Source organism: Zerene cesonia, chromosome 8 (assembly GCF_012273895.1).
Source record: "Zerene cesonia ecotype Mississippi chromosome 8, Zerene_cesonia_1.1, whole genome shotgun sequence".
Taxonomy (NCBI): Eukaryota; Metazoa; Arthropoda; class Insecta; order Lepidoptera; family Pieridae; genus Zerene; species Zerene cesonia.
In genome coordinates this window covers 2,073,392-2,091,432 of record NC_052109.1, presented here as the reverse complement: position 1 = coordinate 2,091,432, position 18,041 = coordinate 2,073,392, and the positions used below count along the sequence as shown (strand labels likewise).

The 18,041-nt window shown below is 32.1% G+C and overlaps 3 protein-coding genes across 3 annotated transcripts; 2 read left to right on the top strand and 1 right to left on the bottom strand.

Annotated features, from left to right (window-relative positions):
* The first annotated feature begins 37 nt into the window (after positions 1 to 37).
* LOC119828448 (DNA polymerase iota) lies at positions 38 to 2,200 on the top strand. The gene is made up of 2 exons (XM_038350596.1): positions 38 to 192; positions 290 to 2,200. The coding sequence occupies exons 1-2, from the start codon at positions 182 to 184 to the stop codon at positions 2,097 to 2,099; spliced, it is 1,821 nt and encodes a 606-aa protein (XP_038206524.1). The 5' UTR covers positions 38 to 181; the 3' UTR covers positions 2,100 to 2,200.
* A 51-nt stretch (positions 2,201 to 2,251) lies between these two features.
* On the bottom strand, positions 2,252 to 4,983 carry LOC119828447 (conserved oligomeric Golgi complex subunit 2). Its single transcript, XM_038350595.1, has 6 exons — positions 4,791 to 4,983; positions 4,477 to 4,704; positions 3,549 to 4,395; positions 3,189 to 3,394; positions 2,620 to 3,068; positions 2,252 to 2,539 (listed from the first exon to the last, which is right to left on the bottom strand). The coding sequence occupies exons 1-6, from the start codon at positions 4,866 to 4,868 to the stop codon at positions 2,266 to 2,268; spliced, it is 2,082 nt and encodes a 693-aa protein (XP_038206523.1). The 5' UTR covers positions 4,869 to 4,983; the 3' UTR covers positions 2,252 to 2,265.
* Positions 4,984 to 7,882: 2,899 nt separating this feature from the next.
* Positions 7,883 to 15,421, top strand: LOC119828696. The gene is made up of 18 exons (XM_038350935.1): positions 7,883 to 8,223; positions 8,439 to 8,576; positions 8,844 to 9,068; positions 9,230 to 9,280; positions 9,710 to 9,809; positions 10,408 to 10,512; positions 10,864 to 11,019; positions 11,186 to 11,232; positions 11,607 to 11,613; positions 12,161 to 12,170; positions 12,259 to 12,616; positions 13,068 to 13,205; positions 13,391 to 13,559; positions 13,756 to 13,862; positions 14,192 to 14,295; positions 14,403 to 14,503; positions 15,023 to 15,178; positions 15,365 to 15,421. Exons 1-18 carry the CDS (start codon positions 7,883 to 7,885, stop codon positions 15,419 to 15,421), a joined length of 2,370 nt encoding a protein of 789 aa, XP_038206863.1.
* Positions 15,422 to 18,041: the final 2,620 nt, after the last annotated feature.

The window sequence follows — 18,041 nt, the reverse complement described above, 5'->3', positions numbered from 1 at the left end:
TGATTATAGTCTGCTTTTAATTTTTTTTTATATTGTGGTAACATTGTCTCTGTTGATGTGTCGTGATTGTCCGATTAAAAATATCAATATTTTGGATTTTATGAGAGAAAAGCTATAAATTTTAACTTATTTTACATACTTATACACTACTACATTCAGTCAATCATTTCATTATAGGGTCATGGACGTCAGGTAAGGTTCTGACTTATAAAATAGTATTGTATCGCAACAGGTAAAAAGTAAGTCAGAACAAAGTAAATTATGACGAAACTGTGTGAATTATCCGCAGGAACATGGATTCGAGCAGCTCTACATTTACTGATATAACAAGCGACCACAGTAAAAGCATAATACACATCGACATAGACTGTTTTTATGCTCAAGTAGAAATGTTACGGAAACCAGAATTGCGCTCAGAACCGCTTGGAATTCAACAGAAAAATATCGTCGTAACAAGTAATTATGAGGCAAGAAAATACGGAATTAAAAAGTGTATGCTTGTCACAGAAGCTCTCAAAGTATGCCCTAATTTAAAGTTATTAAATGGAGAAGACTTACACGATTACAGAGCTGCCTCAAATAAAATATTTTTACTTTTACAAAATTGGAAATCTCCAGTAGAGAAGTTAGGTATGGATGAAAACTTTATTGATGTCACAAACTTGGTTCAAGAAAAATTAAAAAGTACAAATATTGGTAATCTTACTATCACTGGTCATTTATACAGTGAACCCTCTATGGCTTGCCCCTGTGGCTGTCACACAAGACTGAAACTAGCATCACAAATAGCTAATGAAATGCGTCAAAAAATACTAGATGATTTAGGTTTCACAACATGTGCAGGTGTATCACACAACAAATTACTTGCAAAATTAATATGCCCCTTATACAAACCAAATGACCAGACTACTATTTATCCAGAACATGGTGTAAGTTTTATGTCAACTCTAGAGAGTGTGCGTTCTATTCCAAGTATAGGATCAAAAACCACAGAAACATTAATATCACAAAACATTGTATCTGTCAGTGATTTACAACAAGTGTCCCTAGATGTTTTAAAAAAACACTTTAGCAGTGACATGGCCGTTAGACTGAAAAATTTAAGTTTAGGTGAGGATAATACTCCAGTCAAACAAACGGGCAGACCACAAAGTATAGGTTTAGAAGATAGTTTTAAGACAGTTAGCGTGAAAAGTGAAGTTGAGGAAAAGTTTTCTGCACTTTTACAAAGGTTGCTCATTCTGGTTAGGGAAGACGGTCGCATTCCTGTTTCTTTAAGAGTAACTCTAAGAAAGAAAGATGTAAAAAGACTCAGTAGTCACAGAGAGTCCAGGCAATGCCAGATCTCACCATCTATTTTCACTATTAACAGCGGTACAGTTACAGTCACAGAAGCAGGACAGGAGAAACTAATGACTGTAATAATGAGATTATTTAATAAACTTATTGATTTATCTAAACCATTCCATTTGACATTAGTAGGGTTGGCTTTTACAAAGTTCCAAGAACGGATGACTGGTAGGAGTTCTATTGTAAATTACCTCATGAATGATTTATCTGTCCAGTCCGTTCTCAACATACAGAATGACTGTGATACATCTGCATCCTCAATGGATTACTCTGCAGTATCTCCCAGCAGCAGCACAACAACTGATCTCTCGGATGCTGAAGTTGAACCATCACCAAAAAAGCCTAAAAAGGTAACATGGATTGCCAAAAGACGATGTTTATCTAGAGATGTTGCATCACCCAGTAAGTTGAAAGTGGGGGAACTGAGGTTAAATTCAAAGGAACTTGAAAAAGTCTCAGAACTAAGACTGAATTCCAGAGACAGGTCTTTAACTCCAAGAGCGAGTCCTGCAAAAGATGTATTGGATAATTCAGATGCAATGAGAGATATTGCTGAAGGTGGTAATTGTGATGAATGTCCAAGTTATGTTGATAAAGAAGTATTTAATGCACTGCCTGAAGAAATGCAACAAGAATTAAAATCAATGTGGAAAAATCCCTCCAATTCAGATATGCCAAGAACTAGCACTCGCAACATGAACAAAACCAAACCAAACTCAATTATGAAATACTTTGTTCCACAAAAATAGTATTAATAATTTGCCTTGTTATTTTAAGTGATAAGTGAATGGTATCTATTTTTTCAAATCATACAATTTTTATTAATCTGATCAAATACATGTTTATGTTATTTAAAAATGTTTTATTTTTTCTAATTACCAATTAATAAAAGTCCAGAGTATATAACTGGGCATATCATTTATTATCTATATTTTTTACAGCTTCTGTTACCATAGACTTTAAATCTGTCAGCTTGTGCACTTTATTTACATTAATATGAAGTGACTCTGCTAATTTGGTATAATACACAACATCTACATTTAATTGTAATCTGATTTTGTCTCCGTCTGTCACTCCAGTGGTTTCATTACTCTGTTGTGAAGTGACCTCTCGAATCTGTTTCAGTCTTCTCAATGATTCTTCAGTTTTTTGCACTGATGTTAAAACATCCTCTACATATTTACAATAACTGAAAGTAATATTTTATTTAATGCAACTGAGTAAACAAATTGGTAAATGATGCAACTAATAAAAAAAGTAAGTACTTACGATAATGTCATTGTATTGAATAATGATTCAAAAATGCTAATTAGAAATGCATTATCAAGCTTTCTTTCAAAGTCTCCTTTGAACTCATTTATGGTTTTTACAATGATATCAATATAATTGCATGGCTTTGTAGGTACACTACGATTAGTTTTCCTATATAATCTTGGTATATCACTGACTTGTTTCAAGTGTACATTGCAGTAGTCAAATAATTCATTGACAATGCTTTCTTTGATGATTTCCTTGTTATGATGTAGTAATTCTTGGGAGGGCTTTATACTTTGACCCAGTAATTCTCTGCTTCTCTTATAAGGCATTCTGGACTCTACTAATTGCAAGAGATTTGGCAACTTTTGCAGAAAGGTTATAGTGTCGATGTAAAGATTTATACAATCTATAATTAAGCTTTTGTTAATACTGGTGGACTCCATTTTGGGTGTAGTTGGTCTCTAATGAAAAGATAAAAAATTATAACAACATACAAACATCAACATCAAAAGTATCTATCTTCATAATCAGACAATTTCATATGATTAAGGTAATAATGAATATGGTGAAGAGTTTCTTACTTGCAGACAACACATTTTTGTCCAAGAGGCATATCTGGCTATAAGCTGGAGAGATAATTTCCAAAATTTGTGTGACAAAGCCTCAATGTGTATTCCGTCAGACCATGAGTCCTGTAATGCCTTCCAACACCTGTAAGTCTCTACTAGCACAAATTCATCATGATTCCCTTGTGTGGGACTTGTCTTCAATGATGACTCAAAACCACCTTAAAATAAATTAAGTGATAAGACAAACAGCTACATTTATAAACATTTCAAATTCAAGCATACATTTTTTGTTAAAAGAAAATTTATTGAAGCAGAACCAATTCCTACTTTCACATCAACATAATATTAATTATTCATGAAAAACTTTCATACCTGCAATTTCTTGAAATCTTATTTGAAAATAAACTGGGAGATTCCAACGTCTCTGAAAGCTTTTATATTCTGGTGTAGCATGCAACAACTTTATGTTATCTTTGCATGCACAATATTCCTCAAGTTTTTTGATAAATAACATACTTTCAGTATATCTTTTGTAAAATAATTGAGGATTCCCAGGTGCAAAAATTGATGCTAAGTTGACTTCCAAGCGATTTTCAACTTCACACCAAAAACAGTTTACTAAAAACCTATACTTCTGCACTTGAAAGGTTAACTTGGAATGTTCTGTAACTTTTAAAAGTAAATTTAATTTTGTATCAAGAAGGGACAGAATTTTTGTATAGATCCCCTGTAAGCCTTCCTTGCTTCTTTGTAGAGCTGGTTCGTTCACAATTTCTTGTAACAATGGTGCAATAGCTTGTTTCCTGAGTAACATCTCAGTTTCTGTGATTCTATCTAATAATGTCAATGTCATTAAAGTCTTGAGAAGGTTTTCTTCATTTCTATCATTCCAAAATTGGAAAAGAAGATCATTCAATATTTGAATTAATTTTCCTCCTACTTCATTATACTGTTTCTTTATCTGCGGTTTTACTATTGAATCACATTTAGCTATGGAGAACTTTAACTGATTATATTCCATAGCTGCTCTATCAGCTAATATGATTTGCTCTTGTCTATTTTTGTCTGTGATATCTTGTAAGATACTTTCGAGCGAACTAAGACAATTGAGTGTCTGACTGTAGTATTTCAATAGTTGTTTCTTTTTTAAAAGAGCATGTCTCTGATTTAACCATAATGAGAGCTCTTTCATGGCATCTTCAATAGTTTTTTTTACATCCTAAACATAAATCAAGATAAATATGATATAAAAACTTAAATTAATTTGAGTGAAAATATATACATAAGAGTCTCTACTTACTTCTAGTTCTTGATTTAATTCACCTAATGGGACTTGTATTGTTACAATTGTTTTATCAAATCCAATCAAAGTAGCACATAGATTGACGAAATGAGCGTAATCTTTGTTGATGAGTTCTATCATAGCCAATCTAAGGACTTTTAAGTATACGCCCAGATCATCTCGCATAGTCTCCAAGGAGGCCGCATTTTGATGTTCAGCCAAAAAGTTGTCCACCGAAAAGTTTGTCTAGGAAACAAATAATAATAATGTAATAAAATAAAACACATTAATGATTTAAATTGCCTTCCGTACGGTGGAAAAACTAGCAATACCTTGACGAAATCATTACGATCGAAACACAACCCCCGCGGAGCTGGCGGTAATGTGAACTCCTTTATATCACTATCCATGTTCTTAATCTTACGTATATCGTAATTAAGGCACCATAATTTAAAAGGGAATCGGAATTAAATGTTTATCTTTACGAATCGTCCCTGTACTTGGTAATCATTTTGACAATTTAATCACTGACGTAAGCTTGACACATCATCCGTCAAATATGCGTTCGGATAATGAGCTACGTGGTATCTGTGTATAATATTTGCAGATAGGCGATTTTCTTTTAGCTATAAAATTGTGTATTTTTTTTATCATGCAGGAGTCAATATTCAGTAAATTAGCACGCAACGATATTCCTTTTTATGTTGAATGCAAAAAAAAAAGATTGACAGGTCGTTGCCAAGCCCAGACCCATAGTATTAGACTACTCTTTGTCCGCATTAAAATTATAGAGAATACAGGCACGGTCGCAGTTTAAAATTTGGCTCTCTGAAAATCAGATTTTCAGAAGCCACATTCGTAGAAAACATTGTATCAATATTTTCTTCGTAATCTACTTTTAATGAGTGTTTCTGAAAGTCCGTAACGACTCTGGTAGCAAGAACACTTAAGAAATGTGAATAATATTAACAGGAACACGCAAGAAATAATAATATTATGACACTACAAAATGATATTATGATACTTTCTTCATGCTTTTTTTCACTGTAAGATCTTTTTATGTATTAGGTTTTCCAGTATCAATCACATATTTTTATTTGCTCGCATCCTGTTGTAAGAATGCTTTCCATTGTTGACTATTTCTGTTTTCACTTATAAAATATCATCAATTCTATTTTTTTTTTCTTTGTTTCCTGAGATCTTTCGATTGGCTGAATCTATTTTGATGATTCTTGTTTGACCGTGTGGTCTCATTTAAATGTTGACTAGTTCTGACAATTTCAATGCAGTTTAGTTTATTGATAAAAAAATACATAAAACTATTTTATAAAAATTCGATAAATAATAACACATATGACCATACCTTCTTAAATAAATGAATATAAAATCCACAATTGGTGGATATGGCGTGATCTTATTCGTCGAGACCTTGCCTTCGAACTTAATACAACTTATAGAATAGAGTTATACCACATCTTCAAACTCCACATATTAAAAAGGCCACATATTTAAACACAGTGACAATATTCCTAAAACTTTTGGCGTGCTAAGGCAGTATACAAACTTTTTTAAATATGTATAAATAAATTATGCCAAATTAAAATTCTAAATTGCAATATATTTACATATGCAGATGATACTGCACTTGTAATTTGCGGTTCGGGCTGGACAAAACTTCATCAAGAGCTGAATTTCGTTTTCGAATGATTATGTCATGGCTATCCTCTATAAAAGAAAACTATAAATATAGCATTTTTTGTCAATAGCAGGAGTAAACCTCCCTTAAATTTTATAATAAACGTTCATTCGTGTTATACTACTGAAACAGTCTCATGTGGGTGTCCTAGTTTATCGCGCGTAGTTTATATTTTGAGACCTATTCTTCAAAAACATTTCCAAGTCCTCTCAATACGTAACCCAGATAAACGCAGTCCAAAAGATATATGCCCTTTAGAATCCCACAGAACAAGCTTTGCCAAACACCAGTATTTTGTCTTGAGTTCATTGATTTACAATAATATAAAACGTCTCTTATTAAACTTTAACCTTAACACATGTAATTTTAAGAAAAAGTTACAACACACACACACACACACACACTAATTTTTATTTTGCTTGAACATTAAATATGGATTTATTTATATATAAGGAGAAATGTTGGCTCTTGTGATACAGTTTTTCTAGTTTAAGAGGCAATCTACGTAGTTATGTAAGGTATAATGTTTTGGCAACATAAAGATTTTATTTAAGTATTTATTTATTATTTTTTTTATTTCACCGTAGTCAATGGGGCTGGTGGGTCGCCTGCATGGTAAGCGCTAGCACCGCCCATGAATATTTAAGGCGTAAGGTCGAGATTTTCTTTCTCTGTCACAACTCACAGCAAACAAGGAATGATAAACAAAATTACGAATTATCTTGACGATCTCTATTCTTAAATCTTGTATATCTTCATGTCAACTAGGTAGTCTTAATATTATCGAAACGAAACTAACGAAACTAGGATTGCATTTTCTTAGAAATTAAAGACTTTTTAACGAATTTTAAACGCGATTTATTAATTATATTATTAACCCGACGCTTAGAACACTTTACAGCGATCGTAGTAACTGGGAGACTAATGTTAGTTAGTTAGTCTCTGTCTTAGTTACTCGTTTAAAATTCGTTAAAAAGTCTTTAATTTCGAAACAAGGATTATCAAAGCTTACTACACAGCTAGTTCTATGCTTGCTTGACGTCGAGTCTAGGTTGAATATCGTAGAACATTTACAAAAGGACCGTATCATTTCATAAAACTATAAAATGCATCAAGGCAAGTAGAAAGTTGTTTTATTATTTTCAACATTTTTAAATTTTTGGGTACAATATGGGTGGGCGGAGGTTATGTACCCTGTGATAACGGCCTTCGGACCACTGAGAGCATCGGGTGTACATTTATGAAGTGACCCCCACGCTGCTTCACATCTACTTTATTTACTACAGTAATATCTAAAAGAGGAAAATTCATAAGTACAACTATCACAAATAACGGATTTTTTAAAATAAATATTTAAAAAAAACAAATTATTTAGTAATAATATACAAAATAATTAATAATTCGAAATGTGTACATTAAATATTAATAATTATATTTTCACAAAAATGAAATCGACTTCAAATACTCACAAGTAAAAAATAAATAAAATTAATTGCTTTATGCGCTTTTATTCATATATTTCCTGTAAGTAAGAAACTCGTAATAAGCAAACATTTAACGAATAAATATTTTAAAACACAGACATATAATAAACTACAATAGAATTGTAAATGGTCACATTATGTAAATTGGATCACTTATCAAAATAATTTCTAAATAATAGCTTACTCTTGTATAAATTGCGACGATTTATCGATACAATATTATTTACAACAAATATTATCCGTAATGTCGACTGTGTTATTAGATGATTTGTTTTTCAGTAGAGCTAAGAAAATAATGGAAATACTTGGTGTATGGGTTCCTCCAACCGAGGAAAATACCCTTCAAAAGTTGTATAAGATATTTATGCTGATATTGCAATATTTATTTCTTTTTTTCCAAATTATCTACGTCGTTCAAGTTTGGGGCGATTTGGAAGCGGTGTCAGAGGCTGTGTACCTGTTATTCACTCAGGCTTGCTTATGTTGCAAAATAACAGTATTTCACGTGAATGTTGAAACAATAAGAAAGCTAATAGTACAAATGAATAGTGATATCTTCAAACCGCAATGCAAGCCGCATAATTGGTAAAGAACAGTCCTCTGTTTGCAAATTCTTAAAAACAACTTGAATGTCGTTGTTCTTTAATAGCAATTTATTTATAAATATACATTAAAATTACATCGTAAATCATAATCTTAAATATCATAATTTTAAAATATAAACTACATCGTAAATCCTAGGATCTTCGCAAGTCTGCCAATAGTGCTCCATCTAACTCAATATAATATTTATTTTCCAGGATTTTAAATAGACGAGCTAGAAAGATAAAACGCTTATTACTATTATTTATAGTTGCTGCTGAAACAATTTGTGGGGTTTGGGGACTAAAGCCACTATTCGATGATTTCGATGTCAGAAAATTTCCCTTCGATATGTGGTAAGTTCTAAGCGAGTCTTCTTATGCACGATCTTGTCCAAAAGAATATATATTAAGAAGTAGGTAACTGTGCTAGGCAGATCTATAGTATCTATTCCCTTACCATATTTCTGAATCTCTTCCTTAGTACAACATTATAAGCGCACCAAAAATGAATAAGCTAAAGAAGACTAGCCCCAAGGATGGACATATCTACTTTCGTAAATTTATCTCAATAAATTTTGATTTAAAGCAGATTTCATTTTGAATCCACTTTTATTTTGCAAGGATGCCAGTTAAACCGAATAATTCTCCACAATATGAGCTGGGTTACATATTCCAAGAGCTAACAATTTGCATGAGCGCTCTGATGTACTTCGGGGTGGATAGTGTCGCCATTTCTATGGTCATATTTGCGTGTGCGCAGATGGAGATTATTATGAGCAAAATTATGAGCGTGAGTACCCATTTACATTTAATAAGGTTAGATAATTTACAAATTATAATTAATATGTAATTTGATTTATTCGATTTATATCAATCTAAATCGGTTATATTATTACAGACTACAATAAATATTAAAGAAAGTGATATATTTATTTTGTGTATTTATAGATAAAGTCCTATAAAGGTAAAGATTATGATGTCTATAATCGGAACAATTATTATGCAAGAGGTAACCAGAAATTAGCAGAGTGCGTGAAGCAGTATCAAGCGGTGGTTAGGTAAGTACCTACCTACTTATTTAATTCTATAGCGATGGAATAGAGAGAGCACTAATTGTTTTATCATTATTTATGAATTATTCCTAGCCAACTACGCCACAGATATATATCCACAGCCACAGATATATATATCTGAATCGAGATTTCGGATATTTTTGGGTTAGCTATTATTAAATATTCTTCAGAAAAAAGTTATAGAAGATAGTAATTCAATAAATTTCCATTCGTCTAGCTACTTCATCAATGAATGTATTGTTCATGATTTGATATTATAATATTATGATTATACATTCATTGCGATGAGGTAAAGGATTACTCACTTCATTTTTTATCCTTCAGAAAGTAAATATCTTCTGTAAGCATGTTTATTTATTTATTGCAACGCATTTATATGTATGATTGGATTTTGCTGAAGTTTTTTTATTTTAGATTTACTGAATTAGTAGAAGATGCGTTTCATATTTATTTCTTATTTCAAATAACGGGCACCGTTGGAATAATTGTGATGAGTGCCTTTCGGATATTAGTCGTAAGTATTATTTAATACCAGTTTCACACACTTAGTAGATACCTGCTGAGATAAAAAATGGTGAGTCGTCGTGTCTTTGTCAGATTCCAGTCTATGAAAATTAAACAAAAAGTCATTTAGTAATTTAGTCATTAAGGCGTCTTTTTCATGACAGTTTTAAGAAATATTAACATATCCACCCTTCCCTCGCTCACATTTTGCGGGTCTTTCATAGGTACCCAGTGATTACTACTGATATCAAATTGCATCGCATGCATTATCGATTTCATCAAAACACGTCATCAAAACACGTCATCATGTCACAAAATTGAAAACTTTTAGCTGAGCTTAATGGTTCCTTATTCCTGAAGCCGTAATCCGATTCCTTAACTACTTATATGCAATGTGGATGGTTACCATAGCTTATTTACCTCATCTCTACTCCTAGACGTATTACTGTAATCGGTGTGACTGGCAATCCGTAAAAGATTATGATTAACCATTCATAATCTTCGGAAAGAATTAAATTTTGTTTTTTTTTTGTCTTATGAGAATTAAAAGTAATTATAGTTCAGTTCAGTTCAGTATTACTCCGATGATTTTAACAACATTTTTACAGGTCGAGCAGCATAGCATGTTGTTTATATCTTTGATAGTTTATCTGATAGTGATGACGAGTCAGATGTTCCTCTGTTGTTGGAGCGGCCATGAGCTGACGGCCACTGTAAGTGTAGAATGTCATATTCAGTACCAATTTATAAAAATGGAATTCGTGTAAGTTATTCAAGATATAAACGAAACAATGGATTTTCATAATTTTTTAGTTAAATTCTTATTTCCGCTTGTAGTACAGGTGGATTATAAAGGTTAAAAAAAAAACTTGCAAAAAATTTGTCTTCCCAGGCGGAATCATGAAATAAATATTATGTAATAAAAATATACAATAAAATAATTTCTTTGATGTTAAATAACTCCTAGTCGATATTATTCCACAAAACAATAATAGCTGTTACTTTACAAACAGAATATTTATGCTATTGAATCAGGTACGAATAACGAAAATATTTTTAACCAGAGTGAAGAATTGCACACAGTATTATACATGAGCAAGTGGTACGAACAAGACGTTAAGTTCCAACGCACGTTGTGTTTCGCGATGACACGCATGAGTCGGCCGCTGGTCCTCCGAGCCGGTCACTATATCAGCCTATCGCGGCAGACGTTTGTTAGTGTAAGCATAAAATAAACCCTTTCTATTTTATCAATTAGAAATAATTTGCAAAATAAATTTATCACATTAATTTATCGTTTCTAAATATGAATAATAGTTAGGATCGGCAACTGTGAGACCAATACAATAGATACAGTTTTATTAAAGTTACATTTTCTTTTTACAGATCCTTCGTATGTCATATTCTTATATAGCAGTTTTGAATCAAACTAAGTAAAATTTAAATTATCTACACTTAAGCATAGTGTGAAACCACAAACAAAATACAGGCTATTATATAAATTATTGCTTAGACTTTTAATTACTACTTTGTTTAAGTTTGTAAACAAAACCTATTAGAACTTTCACATTCTGTTAATTGTTGTTAATTCTTTGAAACTATAGAGCATATACAGTATGATCGCATAAAATAAGCTTTTAATAAATAAAAAAAATTATAGTTTTGTATGAAGTACGTAACAGATTGAGCACGTAGTTTTAAATTATGTTACCACTTATTATTTATATTAATACTTAAAAATAATAGTCAAATTTTCGATTCAGTTTTTGATTTCAAGTCTCATTTCGATAATTTGAATGTGTCGCAGTAAGATGGTTAGAAATGTTGTGTGCTAAACCATATGGAAAACTTATTTTACAAGGATTATCCAAACTTCATTGTCATATTTCTCTGAATGTGTAATTAGAATATTGTAGATAATAAATGTATTATGAAAATTTGTTTCTGTTTGTTTTCATGAAATTTATATGTAAAACTTTTTTGTAATCTCCATATAGGTACTTAAAAATTGTATTAGTGGTGAGAACCTCGGACTTCAAAATCGATAAGTCGAGGTTCGATACCGGGCGAGCGTGCAGGAAATAAATTGATTTTTCAATTTATCTGCTCATGTGGATAACATCACTACTGTTTAAAACGGTGAAGAAAAACATCGTGAGGAAACCGGCATGTCCAAGAATCAAAAGTTCGATGACATGTGACATCTGCCAACCCGCACTTGGCCAGCGTGGTGGATTATGGCCTAAACCCTCATAGGAGGCCTGTGTCCCAGCAGTGGGAACATATATGGGCTGATGATGATGAGTATGTCTATGAACTTTCTACCTAAATTGTTGAGTATATATATTTACACTCTTTTAGAATAGATGTTGTAGAAATAATAATATTATTATAAGAAAATGTAGCAGCCTTTAATATATTGGTAGTTCTAAGCTATAAAATCTATTGAGCATGAGTAGGTTCTTCATATCAACCCATTAAAATGGCAACCAACATCGATCTTTTCTTGAGCAGACCTCGCACCATCTTAAAATACTTGGGTATTTGGATGCCTCCAGAGAAATACATAATTTTACTTAACATTTATAAGTTTTGTGTGATGTTCACGCAATTTTCTTTTATTTTATTCGAATTTGTGTACGTTGCGGTGGTCTGGGGAGATATAGACGAAGTTTCTGAAGCGTCATATCTTCTATTCACACAAGCTTCTGTGTGTTATAAGACTACTGTTTTTATGATGTATAAAGAAAATCTGAAAGATCTTCTTCGTTTTATGGTGGTGGATACGTTTGCGCCACAATCCCCGCAGCATGAGAAGTGAGTTATGTTTGGTATAATTTTTATGATTTTATTCTCAAAGGTATGCACAAGCAGACATTAATGGTTTGGAAGTATTCTTACTACGCTAAATAGCAATTTTATTCATTTATAATAGCATCTTGCTTAAGAAAACAAACTGCTCTCGCCGAATGTGATATGATGTGTTTCATCAGCATTTGTGGGTTCTTGTTTTGTGTATTTGTGCAATATATATTGATTACTAGCTGCACCCGGCAAACGCTGTTCTGCCTTACTCTTATCATTTAATATTAAGGGGTATGAAAAATAGATATTGGCCGATTCTCATAGATACCGGAAGCACAAAAAATTTCATTAAAATCGGTCAAGCCGTTTCGGAGGAGTATGGTACTGTGACACGAGAATTTTATATATTAGATTGATTATAATCAGTTAGATTTTTTATCATTTTTCATTTAATATTGTGCAGGATACTATCATCTCACGCTAAGACAATAAAAAATCTTTGCGCCGTTTTCTTAACCAGTGCTATTACTACATGCACCCTGTGGGCTATAATGCCTCTTTTTGATACAGCTGAAACGAGATTTTTTCCCTTCAAAATATGGTGAGTGTTCATATGACCACGTGCTTTTAAAACTAAATTCGATAGACAAATAAATGATAAATATATCTAGCGTACTGAATTTCACATTAGATACCTATATAAAAATCTTGTTCGTACATGTAACTGCATTATGCCTCATTTATATAATTCTATACCTAAAATAACTTTTCTTTCTACATACTTAGGATGCCAGTTGATCCAGAAAAGTCACCACACTATGAAATCGGATATTTATATCAGATGATTAGTATTTATATCAGCGCTTTACTTTTCTTTGCGGTGGATAGCACAGCGCTGTCTATGATCATATTCGGATGTGCGGAACTAGAAATTATCATTGATAAAGTAAAGAAGGTATGCCAATAACAATCGTATAAGCAATATAGGTGTACTTATTTACATTGTAATGATAAATATTTTTTCTCACACCCATCTGTATTACATACAGTTACCTAAAATGAAAATGGCCAATATTTTACCATAGCAGTTTAAGAATGTTTCTGTTGTTTTGGACGAAGAATTATAAACAAAAAAATAAATTTAGTTGCAGAGTATTTCAATGAGTATGAGATTAAAAGAAGATATTTGTAAGAAAATGGAAAATGAAAACAATGCACTTTTGAACGAATGCATTCAACAGCACCAAGCTGTCGTAAAGTAAGTCTTTATAAGTTTGAAGAAAGGCTAACTATGATATCGACAGCTGGATAATCTAAGTACCTACCATCTAGCTCAAATGGTTGCGATTGAATCACATTATACTAAAATGACTTTTTGAACAGTTTCATAGTGATGTATTATTTCCAGTCCCATGAAGTCTGAAATGGAAATTTTTTCTCAAACGAAGGATCAGTAATTTATATAATAAATATTGTATATTTTCCGACGTATTTGCCAATTAAAATGTTTTTAAAAAGATATTTGCTTGATGAACTATGATGATTGATATATTATAATAAATGCCATTCATTGATTGATCTTTTTAGATTTATAGAAATGGTGGAGAACACCTACCACGCTAATATATTTTTTCAACTTAGTGGAACTGTCGGAATAGTTTGTATCATTGGACTAAGAATTACTATTGTAAGTAGATATAGATTTCTTAAGTATTGCCGAATACTTGTAGCCCGCGTTTTCGCTTCATGACTCAATTTTAAATATTATATGATTAATTGTTAATATAATTACAGACAGAACCAAGCAGCGTTCAATTCTATTCAATGCTCAATTATATGGTCACCATGTTGTCGCAGCTCTTCTTATATTGTTGGTGCGGGAATGAACTCACCACAAAGGTATTTATGAAAATATGCTTACTTGTAAAAATATGTAAAAAGATGTGAGGGGCCTTTATTTGTTATTTTTTGGTAAGTAATTTCTATTTCACGCACGCACGCTTCGGCACGAATTGGGCCAGCTCGCACCGGGGAAATACCACATCCCCACAGAAGACCGGCGTGAAATAGCATACTGCTATTTTCGTGGTGGGGGAACCAGAGGCCCATATCCTTTATCCTCCCATTCCCAGTCCTTCTCTTTATGTCTCTTGTCAATCCTTTCATAATCCCTTTTCCAGTTTGAAGCCGGCAATCCATTGCGGCGTAAGGTCTGCAATCGACCTAACGCCTATCCAAAGGTTCATAGGCGGTGGTAGCGCTTACTTTCAGGCGACCCGTCAGCTCCATTGCTGACGATGACATAAAAAAACAGCGTTATACGAATCACATTTTCGAAAATGATTTTAAATATCAATCACACAAGGATACATTTTTATCGCTAAATAACGACTATATATCCTATTTAATTTGTAACAGAGTCAAGAGCTTCGGGAATATCTATACTTATGTCCATGGTACGAGCAAAACGCAAAATTTCGAAGGTCGCTCATAATAGTCATGGAAAGAATGAAGAAACCTATAATATTTAAAGCTGGACATTACATTCCACTGTCACGGCCTACATTTGTATCTGTAAGTATTAATCAGTAGTTTATGACTATTCTGACTTTGGTAGTGCTTATGACAAATCATAGAGGAATTTTCATTTTTGCAAAAACGACTCAATTCCTCTTTCTTTAGCAGAGCTTTCTTAGGCCTTTAAATTAACATATTTGTTACATATCTATGTATGACATTGACAACTTTTCCCTTTTTCAGATACTTCGTTCGTCGTATTCATACTTTGCCGTTTTAAACCAAACAAAAAATAAATAAAGAAGTAATATTGATGATTTATGATATCGATATCTGGCTGTCTCTTTTTCCTGACAACACACGTTTAGATATCTTATCCTATAAAACATAACCTTGCTTTGAAACGGAGCACATCCGTAGGGACTGTGTCTTGGTGTTCGTACATTGTTAAATCAAAGTTCGATCCAACTACCCTCATTTTGTTAAAAGTGACTAAACCAATTAGGCAGTTGAGTAGAGTCGCAGTACATTCTTATTATGATCAAACTAATATTCAACACAGTCCCTTTTTGATTTCTAATATTTTAGTAACTTTCTGAAATAATATTATTAAGTTAACTAAGAGAGATAAAAAATAGGAATTTAGAATTTCAGGCATTTATTGGAAAACAAAAACACAAGATCACAAATTATTCGTTTATTCAATGATAGACTGTGTATCACATACGCGTAGTGTACATTTACGACATTAGGCAAGTGTGCTTAATTTTAAGTTTACAAAAAATTATGAAAAATACATATCTCCATCAACGCTGAACGTCACAAAGTTAAGATATAAATTCGTGCGCTTAAATTAAAATACATTGTTAGCGTAAGGCGAGCTTTCAAATTATTACAACCTTCTTTAGAATATTTCGAAGTTTCCTTTCAGATACCAAACATCTTTATAAACCACTCAATTATTCAAATGCTTCTCGATTTTAAGTGGCTATTTGGTGTTATTCACATATTTATGGCGATAGAATTACTTTGAAGTTTTAAAATTGAGTTACGTCTGACATTTGACATTTTCAGAAGCCCCTAGTTTCAGCAATAAGTGGAATGTTAAAGCGCTTATTCACGTCCAAATATAAGCACTTTTTTCTTCAACAGTTTTCAAATAAAATTCAGGAAATTAAAAAGAAATAAATTTAAAGGAACAGCGCGGTAGACATTAACGCGAGACATGTGCCTCTAGTTATAAAAAAATACAATAAAAACAATAATTAATGAATGAATGATACTTATCGATAAATTAAGTTAAAGGTAAATCGATATTGAATGAAATTACCGTAAATTAAACGTGCATAAGCGTATCAACGAACGAATTTTCAAGCATCAAATTGCTGTTCAGGGGGCTTTCTATGACATCTTAAAGCAGGAGAAATTCTAGTGTGGGAAAAAGACAGAGTTATATAAATCATCCAGCGCCATCACTTTTCCATACTGGAATCAATCGTAATTTAAGGCTTGTATGTCAGGCCACCACATACAATTTCTTTGTTTTCTCATTAATACTATGATTATATATCGGGAATCCTTTTCTGAAAAATATCACAGCCAAAAACGATAAAATGTTTCATAAAAATCAGTAGCGGGATAAAGATGTTTCATACCAATTCATTTTATCTATCACACATAAATGTTTATTTATTTCAATTGCGTATATAATTATTGTTATTCTTAGAAACGTTATGTAATTGAAATAACAATCAGTCGACATCTTCACTTATTTGTTACAAAGTCAGAAAATGCCGCACATCACACCGATATAAAACACAATATAGCTGATAGAGTATTGAGAAAAATGTACATAAAAAATGGTATTTACGACGGTGTTACGTGCGGTTTCTTTTATTTATGTGTAATTTGGCGCGTAAAAGTAAGTTAAGGCAATGGATTTATATTTATATCACAGCGATGCGATAATATTGATAAAGAAACGTCCATTAATTTACAAAATTCTTCAAGAATATGTGAGACACTCATTTCTAAAATAAATCGGTTTTTATAAAGTTCCTGTATGAACGACTGTTACAGTACCATCGGAGGACAAGAATTTTTTTCTCTTTAATATAGGGCAATAAGAATCAACTGTATCAGTGTGTACTTATGTATAACACTTTTTGTTACATTCACTATATAAATGTATATTATACTCTAGCCAAATCAGTTTTTTGGGAAGTCTGTGGAAATTCATATGAGACTTCAGAATAATTTATATGAACTGGGAAAAAGTTTAAATTAACAATAAAAGTATATAAAATAAAGTAATGGTAATGGCGCATTGGGAAAATTGCGATTGTGGGATAATTTTGGAAATTTGTGTATACCTTCATTTTTTTAGTATCATGTAGGTATTGTATGAATTTTTTTAAACATTATTGGATTCACCCCGTAATCCGTAATTACCCCTAGCACTTTATTAAATAAGACCGCGATCAGTCTTGAGATATCACCAATCGGCCTTTAATTTTTAATAATAAATGAAGTCCGTGACCTCTAAAAGCAGTACTAATTCCGATCCGATTTCCTCACTGCGCCAGGTGCAGGATGGCACTTGAAAATACATGCAAGAATCATTCATAGCCTGACAATTTATTTGGAAGTTTATGTCTCACTTACAATATAAGAGTTAACTGTCGGTAAAATTGTAAAGATTTTCACTTTCACTTTGCAAAATTCATTTATGAAAAAATATACTTATCATTTACATTCAAGGCGCACTTAAAACCAGCGGTATACAATGATTTCAGTATTCCATCAAAATAACATGTAACATTATAATTAAGAAAGCGGCAAATCCGTAACATACAGTAACAAATATTAATGTAATAAAATTCACAACATTTTGGAATATAAAAATTCGAATAAAAACCAC

Bases quoted from the DNA above. Each gene is read 5' to 3' on its own strand.
- LOC119828696 (XM_038350935.1), top strand. From the start codon at position 7,883: ATGTCGACTGTGTTATTAGATGATTTGTTTTTCAGTAGAGCTAAGAAA. The intron at 8,577-8,843 runs GTAAGTTCTAAG...TTATTTTGCAAG, and splicing joins AAATTTCCCTTCGATATGTG to GATGCCAGTTAAACCGAATA. The intron at 11,020-11,185 runs GTAAGCATAAAA...TTCTTTTTACAG, and splicing joins CGCGGCAGACGTTTGTTAGT to ATCCTTCGTATGTCATATTC.
- LOC119828447 (XM_038350595.1), bottom strand. From the start codon at position 4,868: ATGGATAGTGATATAAAGGAGTTCACATTACCGCCAGCTCCGCGGGGG. The intron at 4,705-4,790 runs GTATTGCTAGTT...TTTGTTTCCTAG, and splicing joins ATCGTAATGATTTCGTCAAG to ACAAACTTTTCGGTGGACAA. The intron at 3,069-3,188 runs GTAAGAAACTCT...TCTTTTCATTAG, and splicing joins CAAAAATGTGTTGTCTGCAA to AGACCAACTACACCCAAAAT.